The sequence below is a fragment of the Podarcis tiliguerta genome, assembly GCF_965153285.1.
Source record: "Podarcis tiliguerta genome assembly, chromosome: 4".
Taxonomy (NCBI): Eukaryota; Metazoa; Chordata; class Lepidosauria; order Squamata; family Lacertidae; genus Podarcis; species Podarcis tiliguerta.
The window spans coordinates 81,458,353-81,474,538 of record NC_139537.1 but is presented as its reverse complement, the minus strand read 5'-3'; the positions used below and the strand labels follow the sequence as shown (position 1 = coordinate 81,474,538).

Genomic DNA, 16,186 nt, shown 5'->3' with positions numbered 1-16,186 from the left:
TGTAGCATCGTGATTATGCTGAACACATTTACCTGGGAATAAGCACCACTATGTTTTAGAAAAGGGTAATATATTCTAAATTCAAAACAATAGCGTGAGCACCTGTAATCAGGTACGTGCCTAGCTGGCTGCCTCCTGACCAAGTGCAGATGTTGGGCCTGTTTGTCCCTGCCACCCAACAACTGCAACTCTCAGGGTGGTCCTGGGGGAGGGCCTTGCAAACCCTGGCTGCACCTCTGCATAGAATTACAAGCCAAGTGTTAATTAGCATCAGTGTTAATCACCGTTGAGGACAACAGACTGCCCTCCTAACAAGGATTTGAAGTCAGCTATCAACACTGGTGAATACAGAACTCTGGTTATCCTTAACCAAGATTAATGTCGGTGGAATCTAGACACAAATAAAAAACGTTGTGGAAATGTTTTTTTAAAAAAAAAAAAGTTTTGAAAAATATATTGAATTTGCCATAGCTCACCATCACCATCTAGTGTCACATTTGTATAATGCACTTACAACACACTTAAAATGTTTTATTAGTACAGCTGTATCAGCCCTTTTATGTGCTTCAGTTTCCCTCAGGCTTCCAACGAAGACAGTTTTTCCCCAGAAAGTTGCCAGAAGTATCTACCTGGCATTGGACTTCCTGAGTATTATTTTCATATGCAACAGAAACTAGAAGGCTGGTTTCTTAACTAGCTTTTAAACGGACTTACCAGCTCAGCTTGGACCCCAGCTCTATTTGATATTTGAAGGGTGTGACGTTCTTTTCCCACGTAAACAAACGTTTGATTAAAAGATTCCTTCCCAAAGTTTATATCAATATTTTTTAACTCGGTTGTGTCAAAAGTGAAGTAGTCTGTCTATAAACAAAGATAAAATACAATGAAACAGTTAACATTCCTTTCACCAAAGAACTTTGATAAAGCTCAGCTTGCCTCTTATATTACAGATCACAACAATTACAGCTACACACAGTGCATGTGAAGTTCATAGGGTGTTTGTTTGTTTGTTTGTTTGTTTGCTTGCTTGCTTGCTTGTTTCTCTCCCTCCCTCTCAAAAGAGGTAGTAAATCAACACTGATGTACAGTGGTACCTCGGGCTAAGTACTTAATTCGTTCCGGAGGTCTGTACTTAACCTGAAACTGTTCTTAACCTGAAGCACCACTTTAGCTAATGGGGCCTCCTGCTGCTGCCGCGCTGCTGGAGCACGATTTCTGTTCTCATCCTGAAGCAAAGTTCTTAACCTGAAGCACTATTTCTGGGTTAGCGGAGTCTGTAACCTGAAGCGTATGTAACCTGAAGTGTATGTAACCCGAGGTACCACTGTAACCTTTTCCTTCTTCTCATAACATGAAAAACTGGAGTATAACAACCTTTATGGTAATCCAACCAGTGGTGGAGGAAGGGGGCGGTGTGGCAGTCCACCACAAGTGTCACCACTGAGGGGATGACAAAATGCCTGGCGGCACTCACCGCAGGGCCTGCAGTGCACCCAAGCCATGCATCTCTCCTGGGAGAGACGAGGTGGCTTGAGTGCACCCAGGCTCCGCGCTGCTCCAAATGGTCCACCGGCCGCCTCCCCATCAGCTGTAGGGCGGCTGAGTGGGAGGAGGCAGGCAGACACCTTGGAGGCCCCGCGGAGCGTCCTGCCCTGGGCTCAGGGAACACACGCCGCCCCAGCCGCCCAATCGACTTGCTCCACCGCTGAATACAACTGAGATAGACCTGGAGCTACGGTGGATGCTGTTAACAAAACAAGAAACCAAAAACAATATTTGGGGATATAACAGAAACACCAGTTCCAGGATATAAGAAATTACACTCCATTTAGGATATCCTGTACAAACTATCGCATTTTAAGAAGGATAAGCTATAAGCAACCACTCTACAGAATAAGTTTTACCCAAAGTTGACCCATTGAAATTAATAATAATCATATTTTTTTATTTATACCCCGCCCTCCCCAGCCAAGGCAGGGCTCAGAGCGGCTTACAAGCAATAATAAAAACAAGACGAATGATTACAACTTAAAAACAAAAATAAAATACAACATTAAAATAATGGAACATTAAAATATTAAAATGTAGCCTCATCGCAGGAGGAGAAGGAAAAGAAAACAGAAGGAGAGGGAGGGAGGGAATCAAATTGGCTCCAAGCCAAAGGCCAGGCGGAACAACTCTGTCTTACAGGCCCTGCGGAAAGAAATCAGATCCTGCAGGGCCCTGGTCTCATGAGGCTGAGCGTTCCACCAAGACGGAGCCAGAGTTGAAAAGGCCCTGGCTCTGGTTGAAGCCAATCTAACTTCCTTAGGGCCCGGGACCACTAGGGTGTTGTTATTTATGGACCTTGAGGCTCTCCGTGGGGCATACCGGGAGAGGCCGTAGGTACGAGGGTCCTAGGCCGTGAAGGGCTTTAAAGGTCAAAAGCAGCACCTTAAAGCTGACCCTGTACTCCACCGGGAGCCAGTGCAGCTTAAAAATTAATGGACTTTAGTCCTGTTCATTCATTTTAAAGGGCTTATTCTAAGTAAAACTTAGATTGGTAAAACCACCCTTAGATTAGAAAAAATAAGAATGAAGGGAAATATTTCTGTTGCAACAGAAAATATGGAAAATAATTGTTTTGCCTTGCTACTGAAGCCAGTGCTTTTTTCTGGGGGTACTCAAGGGTGCATAGTACCAGCACCTTTTTTCCAGATGTTGTGGCACTTACAGTAACAACTTCATGGTAAGCACCTTTTTTTTCTTAAAGAAAGCACTGACTGAAGCTGTCCCGAGAACCCTATTGGACATTAAAGTGGGATCTAAATGGAATTTCAGTGTCCCATTTCCACTTTTGGACTATTTAAATCGCAAACCATCCACCAGTGAAAACACCAATACATAAATAAATGGAATAGTTATTACCAAAAAAAGCACATGCCACAGATTCAAATAAATACAAAAGTTAAAATTAAATGCAAAATTGATTCTCAAAACTTACTGAATTTGCAGGACCCACTTCAGCAGTCTGAATGGTACCAGCAAAGTTAACTGTTGCACTGGTGTTCCCCATATTTATTATTTTGATTTGGGACTGGCCTGCAGCAGGAAAATCTGGAATAGTTTTCTGTAGAGGAAGAAAAATGTGTAAAAAGAAAAGGGTCACCTTTTTTAAAAAGCACCTCTTTCTTTCCCAGGGCAAAACCATACATTAAAAGAAACACCTAAAGTTCCCAAATCTTTTGTTTTTCATAAAATACTAATATGGAAGCAAAGTCATTTGCTTAAACCTTCCCACTGCTACTGATTTTCTCCGGCAAATCCCCAGGCCTTTAAAATAGGTGTTTCCCCTCCCCCCTCTCTCAGCTGGGCTCCAAAGGCAAATTAGTCCATTTCAGGGTAAGTTGCATAACTGAGGAGGAAACTTGCATGGAAGTATAATGAGTGGGAGAAAGGAAACACTAACTCACCCTACATTTCTCAAATTCTGCCCTGCAAGTGTGACTCTACCCATATGGCCAATATTTAGGTAAAGGTAAAGGGACCCCTGACCATTAGGTCCAGCCGTGACCGACTCTGGGGTTGCGGCGCTCATCTCACTTTACTGGCCAAGGGAGCCGGCATACAGCTTCCAGGTCATGTGGCCAGCATGACTAAACCGCTTCTGGCTGTTAAGTTGTGGGTGAACATATCAGTCGACACAGCGATTCTTCCAAAGCAGCTCTTTATTTGTAAGCTGGAACTGAACTGAAGGGCTCAGACAGCCTGCTTATATAGAGCTCCACTACCTTGTTACTGTAACAACTTTCTAAAACTATCCAATCACTGAACGTCACTTTCGATCCTTCATTTGCATACAAACTATCCAATCACTGAACGTCACTTTCGATCCTTCATTTGCATAACTATCTACAGTATCCCCCTGCTGGCCCAGGGTGATAACTTCAGTACATAACACCGGCGAACCAGAGCAGCGCACGGAAACGCCGTTTACCTTCCCGCCGGAGCAGTACCTATTTATCTACTTGCACTTTGATGTGCTTTCGAACTGCTAGGTTGGCAGGAGCAGGGACCGAGCAATGGGAGCTCAAAAGCGGCTTAGTCACGCTGGCCACATGATCCGGAAGCTGTACACCGGCTCCCTCGGCCAATAAAGCGAGATGAGCGCCCAGTGGCATAGCGTGGGTTGTCAGCACCCGGGGCAAGGCAAGTAATTTGCGCCCCCTAACCCGTGGATTTGCGCCCCCTAACCCTAACCCCCGGATGTTGCGCCCGGTGCGGCCGGCCCCCGCTGCACCCCCCACACTACGCCACTGTGAGCGCCGCAACCCCAGAGACAGCCACGACTGGACCTAATGGTCAGGGGTCCGTTTACCCTTTACCTTACTGGTGCTGTAACTGGAGACCATCTGAATGCAAAGTATGTCCTCTGCTACTGAATTGTGGCCTTCCCTTCTCAGATGAATTTTGACCCTATTCAACTCCATGTTCTCCAAAGTGGTCTCTTGTTTTCCCCATAAATATAATTCACCCTATCTTTTCAGCATTCCCTCATATATGAATTCGCTAAGAAGGATGTTGGGGGGGGGGGGGAGCATGTTAAATATTTTCAAATTTTCATTGTACGCTTTATTTGCAGGATCTGTTTGTCTGATTTGTATAAACAATTTTTAATACTTCAAAATCAAACCTCTGTTCTTTGCCTTAGTGGTAAAAATGAAGACAAAAAGCTAATTGGTTAGGCCTTGCTAGATTTTTTTTCCACTTACGTCTATCTGTACCTGCACCACAGCAGCAACGACAAATGCCAAAGCCGCCAACAACATGCCAACTGTCATCTTCCTCAGAGGGCTGGTGAAGAAAGATGGAGAAAGCAGATTTTCAGAAGCATACTTGGCTTGGAACAATGACAGGGGACTCTCTGAAACTCTCCAGATATTTATTGGACTAGAACTCCCATCATCCCTGCTCATCATCCCTGGCCGTGCTGGATGATGCTGATGGGAACTGCTGCCCAATAACATCTCAACAGCCACAGGTTCCCTGCCACACTTTGAAATTTAAACCCACTGCTGCTTACAAGTCTTTGAAAATGATTAAAATTGCCCCTTTGCACATTTTAAACTATCCCTGTGAGCATCTTAGAAATATTCTCCAGTAGTCCATGGAAAAATTACTTGCAAAGATGGAACTTATTAAATATCCCCATGGCTTTTAGGGTCTCTATAACACTAATTACTAGCCTAAATTGTCCAGAAAGCCACATTGTTTATAGCTTTTTCACTACATTATTTATAGCACTTAAGGAAGATGGCAGGCTCAAAGCTCATTCCGGCCACTTTCAGACATCACAAAATCTTCCCTTGGCATATGAAGCAATAGTCCATAGAATAAGTGCTCTAGTTTTAGTTATCGATGCTCAGCAATAAAGCCACATTTTTTTCCATTTGCCTGAGGGTAAGACCAAAATTCATCTGAAGATAATTTTCAGAAATTTTTTCGCTGTGCGGTTCTGCCTAAACTTTGGAGAGCAATTGTCATATTAAAAATGTTTTTAAATACCAACCCCACCTAGTCTGTATGTTTTCCCCACTGCCGCCCAACTTGCTGAATTTCACCACATTCACTTACGTGAAATTAATGTGACATTTCTTAATTAGAGGATAAACAACAGCATCTACAACTGGGACCATTATAACAATGAGGATTGGGTTTACAGTCTGTTGAGAGGAAAGGGGAAAAAACACGAGAAAGTTAATAACTTTCAAACAGCTTATATAAAGGTCGCTTGAAATAGCTGAAAACATAAATATAAAAGCTTACAGCACCTGCATCTGGTCTGGCTGAATCTGAATAGGGCCCTGGAGAAAAAGAGAAAGATGTATATCTTAGTTTTAAGGTACTTGTAAGTTGAAACTTTAAATATCCTTGTCCAATCTAGCCAAGAGTATACATGCATGTACAGCTGGATCAGACCAAATTCTGTCTATTATTATTATTATTATTATTATTATTATTATTATTATTATTATCCAAACATACAATCTAAGATCTGCCCAGAGCTCAAGCAGGTGTGAAAGTTTAAGAAACAACTTACAAAATCTCCATCCATTGTTGTGGCCTGCAATGTCCATCGTGATCCCTTTGAAAGAAAACATTAGAAATTTCTTTTAAAAAGCAATTGTCACTAAATATCCTCAGGGTACAGTAAGTGTCTGCAGAATATCAAAAGTATTTGCTGTACTAGGACACCTTGTGTCCATGTTGTAAAGAACTATGGGTAAGAAACCGAATAAGTAATTTTATCAACAATGCCAAAAGGCAAGAACAACTAATTTTTAGAAGCTTTTGCCAGCCTATAGGCATACCGAAAATAAAAATAGCACTCAGCAAGTAACTTCTAAGTGGACAATCATAGGTGAAAAATCTGCTGTGCCTTCTCTCACACATAATCACGTATGTTACATCAGTGGACACATAATTAATTAATTTTTTTACAAGCAAGATTGTTCTGCCGGCTAAAACACCTACCAATAATAATGAAAAGTATTATAACAAAAATATTGAAAAAAATAAACAGTGCATATCCAACGATACGTCATGACTTAGATGGGGTGGGGATAGGAGCGTTTTAAACACCTGAATAAATTGTTAACAACTTTCTTTTCAAAGTTACCTGCTGATCAAAAAGTGCCCAAAACATGGGAAGAGGAATATACAGGAACAGCACTCTTAAAACCATCTTTGTCTGGGCAATAAGTCGTTTCTATAACAAAGGAGTGAAACAAATCATAATAATAATTAAATACGAACTTTTTAAGAATGAGGTTTACAATGAGATTAGAGAAGGTAACAGCACCCTTCAGAAATACCAGCGACCAACTCAAAGGCTAGGAAAGGAAGTTGTGGAAGCTGGATTTATTAATAGTCCATCTGGAGAATGACCCATCCCCTTATCACAAAGCGACCATCCTGTAACTCTTGATGATCAAAATTATTGGAATACGTAGAAAGATAATCCCAGGCTTAAAATTATGTCAGAGGGTAGAGTCTCAGCCTAGGCAGAGCCCAAATGTGCCAGAACAATAAGGCTGATGAGATAACACAACTGAGATACAGAATATAAGAAGCACATTTCCAATGGTGGCCAATTTGGACCACACAAAATCTAGGCTGCACAAGGAGGAGACAACTGGTTCTGTTTCAGAAACAATGCAGTATCTTTATCTGCCAAAGACTGGATCCGTAAATAAACACCTGATCTCCATTGCAGATTAGGCACAACTGTGTCAATTGCATTTATTGATTCTGATCTTCTGCTTCCCTTAGATCAGCTTAGTGACTTACTGGACATAGAGAGCTGCCTTACACTGTTTAAGGTCTTAAGTGATGCTTACGCACAGAGCCCTCTTTCTTTTAATTTGACACTAGTTCAAGCATTTATTTAAAGCTCTGAACTCTGTGGATTCAGATCTTATTTGATGGCTGTTGCCTTTCCAATCAGCTGTAAATCCCCGTGTGATCTACTGGACTTGGAAGCGACAGGCAGAGAGATTTCACAAAGGGTTCAAGAGGCCAGAAGTCATGGAATCTCCTTAAACTTTGCATTGTTAAGTATAAGGCAAATATGTCATATAAGGGGCCAGGTTTTTAAGCTCTCTGAACAGACAACTAGCACAACTTACATCATACTTCTCGCTAGCCCAGTCCAACCAGTGCTCCCTCTTGGGGTATTGCTTGCTGCGATGTCTAAATCTGTTTCCAATAGAAAACTGCAAAGAGACCGTTTACAACTGGTTAAACAATGTTGTTGTTTCCCCCCCAAATTATTTTCACAAATTCTTGTGGAAAGGAAACTGCTTCCCAGCAGACCGAAATGCAAAATGAAACAAAGACAGAAACACTGCCAAGAGGATACGGCAACTGTCATCACTGCCCACCTCCCCCTCCTTCAAAGGGTTTACTGTACACTGTCTGAGCTATTTTAGTAGCTTTATTAATAAAGTTGTTGCATTTTAAATGCAAATGTATTATTTTGTACTTCACAGAGTTATATCAGCAGAGACCTCAAAACCTCTGTTTTCTGTACTATATATATGTCTAGACGTAGGTGCTATTGGCAGCTGTTTGCTTTTTAAAGATCGCTTTTCCACAATGTTTCAGACAATCTAGATCAGGGTTTCTGAATCTTGGGTCTCCAGCTGTTTTTGGACTACAACTCCCATCATCCCTAGTTAGCAGGACCAGTGGTAAGGATGATGGGAATTGCAGTCCGAAAACAGCTGGAGAGTTTCCCACGTTTGGGAAACCCTGATCTAGATGTTCCTGACAATTCCAGAGTGGAATTTAGGAAGAACCTAGAAGAGTAATTCAAACTAAAACTTGGCTCCTATGGTAAAGGCATTAATCTCTGTTAATCTATCTTCTGTCTGTCTATCTATCTAGAATTATTGTAGGGACTTATAATGTAATCCTAATGTTTGTGCACAACATATTTTTAAAGGAAATTGTTTTCCTCAAATAATTCTGGGCCCTGTATTTCACCCCTCACAGTTACAGTTCTCAGCAAACAAATTACAGTGCCTAGAATCCTTCGAGGGGAGAAATGTGCCTCAAAGGTGCTTTAAAAGTATAGTGAGTACACAGCATTTGAGTGGCATGACCACTCTACAAGCGCATTAACTTCAGTTTTAAACTGAAGTTAGTGTAACAAACTATTCTCTCTCTAGGATCAAACTCGGGGGGGGGGGAGGAAATGAAATAAAAAAAATCAATTATTAGAGACTTAATTTTGTGACACTTAACAGTTCTCCTTGAAAATGCTAGCCATGAATTATATATTGCTTACCGTAATACATTTAGCAACTCGGACCATTACGTTGCCTTGAGGTTGAACTTTTTTGTACATTGTGCTTCCAACTATGAACACAACTGCAGAGAAAAATAAAGAACACAAAGATTTGCAAACAATTTGAACTCATCTTCCTTTTAATAATTGTGACCGAATGTTGATGGTTACAGGAGAGGGAAGAGCCCTTTATTTTCTGTGATCTTAGGGAAAGTTTCCCAGGTGAAAACAATGTATTGAGGAAATAAAACAATAACTTATATTCCTGTGCAAATTACAATACAGTCATACCTCGGGTTGAACATGCTTCATGTTGAGCGCGTTCGAGTTGCGCTCCGCGGCAACCCAGAAGTAACGGAGCACGTTACTTCTGAGTTTCGCCACTCACGCATGCGCAGACGCTCAAAATGGCGTCACGTGCATGCACAGAAGCGGCGAAAAGCAATGCGCGTGTGCGCAGACGTGCCGTTGCTAGTTATGTTTGCTTCTGGATGCGAATGGGGCTCCGGAACGGATCCCGTTCACATCCCGAGGTACCACTGTAGAGGGAAAGATATGTAACAATGTTTTGACTGTAACAGTTCAACAGGAACAAATTCTCAAGTGCCAAAAGGCAGTCTGGTAAATCAAATTTTCATAATGGCTGATGAAGTCACTTTAAGATCTAGTACAGAAATCACAGCGTTCAGAGTTTAATACTTTCACAACTTAGCTCAGGTAGGAGCTGTGGCAAAGGAGTTCCTCCTCATTGACATTTAACTCATTTCTCCACCAAAAGCTGTACACAGGATGACACTGTAACTGCCCGTAACCATCAGCAAGAGATACCATTGCAAAATACAGAGGTTTAGGTCTCTACTGGCAGCATGAAGCATCAGGCCTCGTGACTAGTATCTGGATTCAGTGGAGGTTGGTTCATTAGAGCGAATAGGACCACTAACCTCAACCTGCCTTCTTACAACTAGTCTAAGGGGTGGCACTGCTTCCAGCTCCGTGTGGCCCTTGCAGAATTAAGCAGAGATAAGGATGCAGACAAAACTGTAATTAGTTGCCTCTGCTTCTTGTTGGCTGTAGCGCCACCTACTGTTGGTCTCCCCACCTTGTACCCAACCAATACCAATAGGCACCAACCACCACTACCTGGGTTGCTGAAGTGAAGAGAGAATGTGTGCCCCTGAGGACGTAGGACTAGCCACACACCCTTCTAACACCCTTTCCCCCCTCCAAATAAAGTCCTATCCTTGTCATCCTTCCACTTTCTTTACAGCTGTTTTTGTTTGCTAACTCTTTCCCCATCTCCTCCCAGTTCAACATAGCATGATATTCCTTCCCAACGACACACGTTTCATTTTTAGCCACCCCAGTTCTTATCTCCTCTCTCCCACCCACTCCTTCGTCAACACCACATTCCTCCTACTAAGTCTGACAGCTTCCCAAGCCTTAATTTAAGAACAGCAGATTCCTGGCGTGCTGCTCCAGAACCTAGTGTAATGTCACTAAAAGTCACAAAAAGTTTACAGGCTACTGAGCACTGCCTCACTGGAGGAACAGCCCTCATATTACAGACTAAGGCTGCAATCTGATGAGGAAGACCTACGCAGATGGGAAGATGAGGGGGTTGCTAATCCTTTCTGTTGAGAAAGTGCTCCAGTTGCTTTTACTTTAGCTGTGGAAAAGATGTGGGAGCCTACCAACTTCAGAGCTGGGTCTAAAATAAGGCTTGCATGGATGCAGAAAACTTGCATTTCCATAGGTTATATACAGCTGATCCAGATAGGATGAAACAAGGAAGTGGGTACCAGAAATCCTATGGATTCTATCCAACTAAGTTCTGCTCAGAATAAACCCACTGGAATGGACATAAGCCATGTCCATCAAATTCAGTGGGTCTACTCTGAGTAAATCTGATCTGATGATCAACAGAGAGATTGCATCCCATTTCTGATATTTCTATTTTAATAGAGCTACTACATTTTTTCTTTTCTTTCTTTCTTTAAAAAAAGCCCTCTTTTTCAAAATTGCAGTGCAATTATATTCCTGTCATTGTCCATCCTACCCTTGCCGGCCTGCAGGTAAAAAACGTTAAAAATCAATGAAGAAAGAGCACAATTGCTCCCTCTGGAACCCAGACTGCAACAAAATTCAGCAAATGAGAGTTAAAGCAAATACGACAGGTAAGTGGAAAACGAAAAAGCATTTGACTTACACAGTGCAACAGCCATTAGTATAGCAGGAACGCCGAATGCGAGAGGGTAACATTTTTGTCTGACGTGAATTCCACATTCCACCCCTAAATCGAATAAATAAGCAGTATATATTATCATGACTCTTTCCTTGAGCAGAAGCCTGTGTAGGCTACATTTTACCCATCTACCTCTGTCTATTTATTTGTTTGTTTGTTTTCTCACACATATTCAGCGTAACCACTATAGATATTTCTCAGGAGGAGTCTCATTTCAGATTTGTATGGGAGAGAGTAGAGATTCTCAGTTAGGTATTGGAAGCATGCTCTTCCATATATTCAGGATTACATTGAGGGGGAAAGCCCTGTATTTTATGAACATTTGGTACAATGACTTTATGTTTACAAAACCATAATGTTGATACTATTAACACAGGCAAGTTATCCTCTTTTTTCCCAGCCAAAATATTTGTACCTCTGCCATGCATAGGCCCTTTAAAATGTTGCTAATGATGGTCTCCTTACTACCCAGAGCCGGTGGCTTGCATCCAACAGGACCCTGCAGAAGTGGAACGAGATCTTCACCCGACAAAAGAGGTGTGTCTCCATTTTATGCCTCACAAACCTCCATGCTGCACCACACACTTGCTAGGCAGTCCCTTCACCCTCCAAAAATGTCTTTTTGGGTGGTGGGGTGGAGATAAGGAATTGTAGAAAGGAAGCAGCAGTGGAATTCTGTTCGTGCAGCTCAGTGAATGGGCCAGAGGCAGGGATGCTTCTAAGGAATAATTCTACCAATAACACAATGGCCTAAGTCCTGCTGTGTCATCACTAAATGGCACCACTGAAACTTCTGTGTACACTTTTGCCCAGTCTCCTTGCCATCATTTCTTAAGGCTGCTCACAGACAACCTGTTCACTGCACAAAGTTTCTAGGGAGGTTAGACGACACGGGCTATTTATTGGGAATTCACCTTGATTTGTTTTTGGGGGAGGTTAGACGACATTGTGTCAAGCAAGTTATCTCACGTTTTCCAGTGCCATCACTTTCCTTATCGCTAAAAGTCTAAATTTGTTGGGAACTTTATACTTGCACAACCTGAATTTGGTAGTATGTGATTGAATCCCATCTGAAAATACCATATTTATGCGAATCTAATCTAGCCATCGAATCTAATGCGCACCTCAGTTTTCAAAACCTTGAAACCCAAAAAGTATTATCTGGCGAATGTAAAGGTGCCATCAAATCCAATGCCCCCCCCCCCTAATTTTCATGACGTAATTTGGCCAAAAAAAGGTGTACATTACATTCAAGTAATTACAGCAGTAGCAGTCTGGACACACCCTTAGAACCTTGACCATTATGTTGGTTGGTTAATATTCTCTCTCACACACACACATTAGAAAAGCAATTTTTACCTCTAAGAATTGGTGTGATTATAGTAGAAAGAAGGCTTCCAGCATTAATGGACAGATAGAATATAGAGAAGAACCTATTTCTTTGTTTTTCCTGAAATACAAAGGAGAACATTAGTGTAAAATATCTTTTTGGAAGCCTATTTTTTGAAAAGCACAAAGTGCAAAGTAATTGCTAATTCAGCTAATGGTCAGAGAATAATGACCAAGCGCTTGATTGTGTGGGGTTTAGTTTTTACAGTATATGCTCATATATGCTGGCGTCTGTCTGTCTCAGGAGACAAATGTCCATCTGTACATGTGTGTGTTTGTGTCTCGTGTGTGTGTGTGTGTGTGTGTGTGTATGTATACACACATACATACATCCACGCTTACATGCAGGGCTGCTATAAATAAAACATGCTTTTGCAAAACCACCATGATAGATTTTTAGAAGCAAATTCTGCATTTCATTACAGTGTTGTGACTGTTATTATTATTTGGACAGGACAGGGTTAATGGAGCCGTAATGACTACAAACTGATACTCATAATAGCCTTTGGTAGAACTGCCCACGTCTTATGTTAGGGAAATTACAGGGAACTAGGTTAGGAAATGGTTGAAGAACATTTATCATCTTCATTCCTTCTCCTCCTGCACAGCAATACTCCAGTGAGATGGAGAGCACAAGGTAGATGTAAATGGAAAAAAACAGTAGAAACATTTTCAGATATGAGTTTTAGATGAAACAATGAAAAGGCAAGCTCTGGAAAGTGCCTTTGCGAGAGCTGCCTGTCTCTGGAGATCTGATGTGGATCAACCAGTATGTTTGTAAATAAATTACAAAATGCCAACAAGCTTTTAGTGACCTTACTCCAAATAAAAATAAAGCCCAATTAAGTGCCTCGCCTCTGGAACTTCTTACCTGATGATCCTCAAACTGGTCTCCACCAAAGGCTGCTACACAAGGCTTGATTCCTCCAGTTCCAAAAGCAATAAGGATCAAACCAACCATAGAGAAAGCACTGCAATAGCAGAAATAGATTAATAGTTGTTGTTTTACCCTTCACCATAAGGTCCCTGAGTATGCTACCACTATTTTAAGTATACAAATATGCTCACAGCAAAGAATGCTCTTTTAAGAAACTGGGTTGTATGCTGGCAGGCAATCCAAATGCAAAGCAATCACATGTAACAGAAGTAAATGTGAACATGCTGAGCTTCTCCATAAGTATACAGATATATAGGGTGGAGAGACAATAGATCTGGGGCCTAGCACAGAAGACTCCATGCCTGAGCTCCTTGAATCACGACCTAATAATGTCGCTGTCCCATATTGTTCTCTGGTTTGCTGTTGCTGATTCGCTGAATGCACAAGTTTTTCCTCCTTTTGTGTGTCTCTACTCTGACAAGAGAACTTCTGCTGACCTATGGTGCCTCAAGGGTCAAAAGTTAAAGTTAGTTTTCAACTGGATCTCCATGTTGTGGATCAGGCAATAAGTTTTCAGGCATATGCAATTATTTTTCAAGCAGGTGACAGGATTATCTGACAGGATTGCGGAGATTACAAAAGTTCTACGCCAAAAACAACATGTCTCACGGAGTTTTCAAGGCACGAACAAAATATGATAATTGAAACACTTCCTCCAAAGGATAGCTGCAGTTTTATTGAGATAGCAGAATAAAGCTCCTTGGACTTTGCCATGTGATAGGAGTCATATGGTTATGCAAAGAAAGGAACAAAGGCTGCAACAGTTCAAATCACAGTAAACAGAGGGTTTGTGGGTACACTGAACCACTCGATTCCAATTTGCACTTACAAGGAGAGCAGAAGTAACTGCTGCAACTTACATGGGAATTGCAACGTTGTCTACATGACCATCCCCGTCTTGATCCAGCAAATCATGGATGGAGCCTACCGACAAGACCGCTTGCCCAATTGTGTACACAATCGACAAGGAAATAATGGTCCTGTTATGAAGAAAGCAGACAAAAGATGTATTTTTTAATGACACAATCCCTTTATCTTTCTTGAATATGCTGCATTTTGCTTAGACAACTAAAGCACGACAACAAAGAGGTGAGCATGTTGTTGTTGAACATGAGCACGCCATGTCCATTCAACATTTGTTTGCTGCACTACTTCCATGCTCAGTATCCTATTCTGCTCTGTATGTAATGAAAATATACCAAATATGTAAAGCACGGTGAACGATTAACTGCTCAGTCCTATCAACATCTGCTCAAAAGTAAGTCCAGTTGATTTCAATGGGGTTTAGCTCCAACTAAGGGTAATTCCACAGTTTAACGCAGGGGGTGGCCCTCCAGATGTGCTTGGACTCCAAGTCCTATCAGACCCAGTCAGCCTGTCCAATGTTCAAGGATGATGGAAGTTGTAGTGCAGCCATGTCTGGAGGGCACTAGGGTCCTGCTCCTGCTTTATGGTTTCACTAAGGAAAGCAGCAATGTAAGTGCAGCAACTGTGTTTGCTATACAAATTGTAATAATCATGCCTATGCATATACCTGGGAATCAAAATTTCTATGCACCCAGGGCAGTAGGCCTCTGTGCAAAACCCGTTTCCTGCTTTCAGATTGGATTTGCTGCATTGCAATTTTCTTCAGTTAAAAGAAAAACATCTAGGGATTTACTAAGCATACTTAGCAGAAGGTAGGAACTGTACTATCATATAGCTAGCTCAAAAAGAAAATGCAAAACACTGCATTGACTAAATTCAGGAAGAGAAACTTCTTTCCTCAGGAAAACATTTCAGGAAGATTGGAATGTGCCTTATGGTCCATCTAGCTTCGTGTTGACTTGACAACACCGACTGACATCGCCTCTCCAGGTTTTCCTAGTCCTACCTGGAGAAGCAAGGAACTGAACCTGGGACCTTCTGCATGCAATGTGTTCTACCACTGAGCTACAGCCCTTTTCCTAACCAAGGTGAGTCATCATGTTGGAAAAAGGGATAGAAAAATGTGCTGATTATTATTTGTAGGTTATTCAATGCTACAGTAATGACAGCATGACCTACAACATATTGCATCTTACGTAATTGGCGCTGTCCAATTTGTACGTGCAACAGGTATCACCCATGGCATCTACTCTCTCCCACAAAACTGGAACGCCCAGTCTAACTGAGTAGAGAGGAACTTCAAGGCATGCTCCTACTCACACAGGGTAAAACCAAGCAGGGACTGGCAACATGAGACCTGAACATTTCTTAATTGTTGTGGCCAACCTGCCTGATACTCATTATAATAGTTAACAAGCTCTTGTACACATCCTCTCTCCGATACAATTGTTTGGCAATCTACACTTCAGTTTCTATTTGTATAAGATACATAGATATAGATAGATAGATGATAGATAGCACTTTTTTTAAAAAAATAAGCTAATCCATTTTATAAGTAAAACAAAAGGATGACACATCCCAAATGCACAAAACCAAGAATGATACATGTCTGAGTTGCAAGCTGAAATGTGGAACTTATAAAAAGGTTTTACAAATACTATTAACTACTAAGTAACTAGTCTCATAAGAATTCAAAGCATACATAATTTCATTTCCATGTAGGAAAAAAACAAAACAAAGTTACAGTTTACTTTTTTAAAAAAAATACACATTGGCCTAGTTTACTTGTCATGCTAATCCAAACTATGGCTTAGCATTGGCATGCAGCCTTCAGGACTCAAGGTTTCAGCCACCTTACTGCTTCTCGGTCATTCTGTCATTGTACCAAACTAAGCCATGGTTTGGCATGTTGTCTGAATCT

The 16,186-nt window shown here is 41.5% G+C and overlaps 1 protein-coding gene across 1 annotated transcript in view; it reads right to left on the bottom strand.

Moving 5' to 3' along the window:
* Positions 1 to 16,186, bottom strand: part of SLC15A1 (solute carrier family 15 member 1) — a 36,046-nt gene that overhangs the window by 8,661 nt on the left and 11,199 nt on the right. The window contains exons 5-17 of the mRNA XM_083437797.1: positions 14,259 to 14,378; positions 13,333 to 13,432; positions 12,432 to 12,522; positions 11,037 to 11,120; positions 8,831 to 8,913; positions 7,668 to 7,754; positions 6,659 to 6,748; positions 6,080 to 6,124; positions 5,811 to 5,843; positions 5,614 to 5,702; positions 4,752 to 4,833; positions 2,984 to 3,109; positions 715 to 861 (exon numbers count right to left, since the gene is read on the bottom strand). Coding sequence (XP_083293923.1) covers positions 715 to 861; positions 2,984 to 3,109; positions 4,752 to 4,833; positions 5,614 to 5,702; positions 5,811 to 5,843; positions 6,080 to 6,124; positions 6,659 to 6,748; positions 7,668 to 7,754; positions 8,831 to 8,913; positions 11,037 to 11,120; positions 12,432 to 12,522; positions 13,333 to 13,432; positions 14,259 to 14,378 — 1,177 coding nt within the window. The remainder of the gene's footprint in view (positions 1 to 714; positions 862 to 2,983; positions 3,110 to 4,751; positions 4,834 to 5,613; positions 5,703 to 5,810; positions 5,844 to 6,079; positions 6,125 to 6,658; positions 6,749 to 7,667; positions 7,755 to 8,830; positions 8,914 to 11,036; positions 11,121 to 12,431; positions 12,523 to 13,332; positions 13,433 to 14,258; positions 14,379 to 16,186) is intronic.